This window comes from Sinocyclocheilus anshuiensis, unplaced genomic scaffold, assembly GCF_001515605.1.
Source record: "Sinocyclocheilus anshuiensis isolate Anshui unplaced genomic scaffold, SAMN03320099.WGS_v1.1 scaffold1172, whole genome shotgun sequence".
Taxonomy (NCBI): Eukaryota; Metazoa; Chordata; class Actinopteri; order Cypriniformes; family Cyprinidae; genus Sinocyclocheilus; species Sinocyclocheilus anshuiensis.
In genome coordinates, this window is record NW_015552679.1 from 28,583 (window position 1) to 32,619 (window position 4,037).

General features: G+C 33.7%; 1 protein-coding gene across 6 annotated transcripts in view; it reads right to left on the minus strand.

Annotated features, from left to right (window-relative positions):
• The window catches only part of LOC107667580 (sorting nexin-13-like), a 45,958-nt gene that overhangs the window by 11,566 nt on the left and 30,355 nt on the right, over positions 1–4,037 (minus strand). For all 6 annotated transcript variants that reach the window (XM_016459278.1, XM_016459274.1, XM_016459279.1 and 3 more), the window contains exons 9-14: positions 3,506–3,589; positions 3,290–3,428; positions 3,051–3,139; positions 1,849–1,948; positions 1,552–1,748; positions 1,373–1,477 (exon numbers count right to left, since the gene is read on the minus strand). In XM_016459278.1, the coding sequence (XP_016314764.1) occupies positions 1,373–1,477; positions 1,552–1,748; positions 1,849–1,948; positions 3,051–3,139; positions 3,290–3,428; positions 3,506–3,589 (714 nt within the window). The remainder of the gene's footprint in view (positions 1–1,372; positions 1,478–1,551; positions 1,749–1,848; positions 1,949–3,050; positions 3,140–3,289; positions 3,429–3,505; positions 3,590–4,037) is intronic.

The following is a 4,037-nucleotide window of genomic DNA, read 5'->3' on the forward strand; positions in this document are numbered from 1 at the left end:
TACATACATACATGTATGTCAAGAATACATCAGATGCAGATTATGCAATTAATTGCAATTTTAATTACCTTTTTTACTATAGTAATTATTATTTAAAAACAAAAATAAACTCTACATAATTTAAAGGCAGTACAACAAATGTATAAATTCTTGACAACTGAAATAAGCACATTTTCCCCCAAATTTAATCTTATCTCAAAATATATATGTAGCTTGTACTAGTTAAAAAAAAAAATCTGTTTTAATCTAGACCTTTTTCACAAAAAAGTAATAAATTGTTTTTTAATTGTGATCATGATTTATGCTTCTCTCAATCGATTAAGCATGATCATCTGCAATAAAGTTTCATGCATCTGGAGATTTCAAGAGTTTAACTCCCCCAATTAGAGCTTTTACCTTAAATGGACACATTTTCTGCCCAGTGTTTTACTTAATTTTCCCAACCTGGCAACCACGTACCAGAAAAAAGCACTGATGACCTGAAAGCTCCTGCACACATGTGAGTTTAGCGATGTCCACTGTGATATTTTAATATTCAAATGAAAGTGCAAGCCAGTCATTTGTGCTTTTTGCTGCAGCTAAATCTGCAAGCAAACCTGAACTGTAGTAAATGAACATGAATCCTGACTATATTGTTTGCAACTGAGGCTGAATACATGCACTTACTGTTTTTTTAAAAGAAAAAAAACATGAACATAATTTGGAACTGCTGGAGTTAATATTATTTTTACTGGTTTGGCTTTTGAGAGAAGCTTCTTGTTGTACCAGTTTTCATATAAAGAGTGTGTATATATATATATATATATATATATATATATATATATATGATAAATATAATACATCAGGAAACTAGACAAGAAAAATAAACCATGCAAACTGACATCATTTTTGAGCAAAATAATCATGATTATCAGTTACCATGCAGGTCAGAATATACAAATCATGCATATATGCTCCAAAAAAAAAAAATCTGTTATTACCTTTTTCTGGATTTCATCAAATATTTCTGGTGTGGGATCCTCTTTATTGAGTTTTTGAGCCAGTCTGGTTACAGCCGCTTTGTCCACCTCCACCCTAGGAGAGGCCTGAGGGGAAATAAACCTGTCAAACATCGCTTCATGGACACTCATCTTTTACTGGTAAATCTCAGTCTTCTCACCTTCTCGGACAGGTATTCATATAAAGAGTGTGTATATATATATATATATATATATATATGATAAATATAATACATCAGGAAACTAGACAAGAAAAATAAACCATGCAAACTGACATCATTTTTGAGCAAAATAATCATGATTATCAGTTACCATGCAGGTCAGAATATACAAATCATGCATATATGCTCCAAAAAAAAAAAATCTGTTATTACCTTTTTCTGGATTTCATCAAATATTTCTGGTGTGGGATCCTCTTTATTGAGTTTTTGAGCCAGTCTGGTTACAGCCGCTTTGTCCACCTCCACCCTAGGAGAGGCCTGAGGGGAAATAAACCTGTCAAACATCGCTTCATGGACACTCATCTTTTACTGGTAAATCTCAGTCTTCTCACCTTCTCGGACAGGTACTGGTCATAGACGCCGAGCGCGGCGGATCTCAGTAGGCCTTTGGTGGTCTGGCTGCTCTGCCTCTTCCCATCTCTCTGGCTGCTCTGTAAGACCTCCAGCTGCTGCTGGGCCGTGACCCGATAGCCCTCCACCGTCAGCCAGAAGAACAGGATCGCCTGACCGCCCATGTGCTGCATGTAGTCTAGAGAGAGAGAGAGAGAGAGAGAGATAAGGCACTGAGGAACAAGCTGCCGATGTAACTCTAATGAGAGGACAGTTTGTGTGCATCCGTCTTGACTCACCCATGAAGAACTGCAGCGCGATGTTGTGCACTATTATATGTTCCAACGGAATCACACACAACTTCCCAAAATTAGCAGCGAGTTTCAAAGCGTCAACTTCCTGTTTGGGAAAAACAACCAAAATGTGTTGTCATTTTGTCAGGTGAAATGTTAATTATTTGTTAAACAACTGGTTAATTAATTGCAGTTAATAATTTAGTTTATAAAAAGTACAATTTCAAATATTAAAATTAAATTTTTATCGCGTATTTTATAATGTTTTTGGAAAAGTTATTTCTGTATTTTCCAAAAAAGTTATTATTAATTACAATAATTGTCTGTATAATTATCTGTATAATGTTCTGTAATAATTAAATGATAATTAATATAATTTTAATATAATATGATTAATATAATTTTAATTGTTGTTTCAAAGCGTCAACTTCCTGTTTGGAAAAAACAACCAAAATGTGAAAATAATTTTAATCGTGTATTTTATGTTTTTGGAAAAGTTATTTCTGTATTTTCCAAAAAAGTTATTATTAATTACAATAATTAATTATTTTAATTGTCTGTATAATTATCTGTATAATGTTCTGTAATAACTAAATGATAATTAATATCATATTATAGTTTTGTTATACATTCCTAATTATATATTTTATATAGTCTTAATTATATTTAACAAATCAAACTCCTACTAAACATAAATGCATTAAACTGCAGACTGAAAATGTATTAAGATACTATTATAGTTTTTATTAATATTTTGAATCAGTTTTTATATTTTCATTTTCATTTTAGTTATAGTTTTAGTCATTTTGTTGTGTTTGTTTTTGTTGTGTTTTTAAAAATATGTTTATATAGCTTTTTATTCATTTATATTTCAGTTTTAGTTTTAGTTCTTTTAGTACATCAAGCTAAACAAAATTAAAATGAGAAACGTTACCTTGGCAACTACCTTTGTTTTATTTCAGTTCAGTTTTATTTCAAGAAATGAAAAGGTTTTAATGGTTTTAATTCTAGTTTCAGTTAACTATAATAACCCATGATTAAGAGGAATTATTTATTGTTTCATTTACACTATTGTTAAACATAAATTGATTATTAATGACAAATGACTATGAAAAAATATACATTCCTAGAAAATCTGAAAGTTTTTAAATTAATATTCATGAATTATAATAAAGCAAATGTGAATGAAACAGGAGAGATTTGTTTACCTTCCCTGATTGTAGCCGTTGTATCCGTGTTTCACAGACTTTCTTCACAAAGAGCAAACTGTTGATTTGATTCTTTATAAAGTTGATATCTGTGAGTGTGGAGAGAGAGAGAAAATGAAGAGTAAACTGTGTTATTATAAAGCCCTGAGCTTGCTCTCATATTTTCCAAAACAAACCCTAGAATTCACTGTTTATTTTCCAACACATTAGCATAAGTAAGCATGCGTGAGCGTGTGTACCGTCTCCTCCCGTGTCCAGAGATCGGAGGTACTGAAGCTCCTCCAGGACTTTGTCTTTGACGGCCTCCAGCTCGGCCGCTTTGTCTGTCAGCTTTAAGATGTTCAAGAAGGCTTCGTAGTTACAGCTTGAGTCATGAATCTAAACACACACGCAAAACTTCTTAAAGGTAATTCATGACACGCTTCTGGACTGTTAGAAACCGAGGCAGGTCTCACCATCCAGATGACGAACTGATTGATGTAATCAGGGTCACTCAGCTGGTTAATTAAGGGCAGCAGAACTCCTCTGGCCAAAACTTCCTGCAGGACATCAGAGAATCAATCAGTTAAAGGGGTCATATGATGTTGCTAAAAAGAACATTATGTTGTGTATTTGGTGTAATGCAATGTGTTTATGCGGTTTAAGGTTAAAAAACACATTATTTTCCACATACTGTACATTATTGTTTCTCCTCTATGCCCCGCCTTTCTGAAACGCGTCGATTTTTACAAAGCTCATCGGTCTGAAAAGCGAGGTGTGCTCTGATTGGCCAGCTATCCAGTGCGTTGTGATTGGCCGAATACCTCAAGCGTGTGACGGAAATGTTACGCCCCTTACCATATTGTGATGATGCCCTGTCCGGCCGGAGCGAGGAGACAAAAACATTAAAACCCATTATAAATGAGATATTTGTTCCATCCAGTGGGGACATAATTACGGATTATAATGACTTATACTGTCTTTTTACGCGTTGCGTTGCATCGCGCC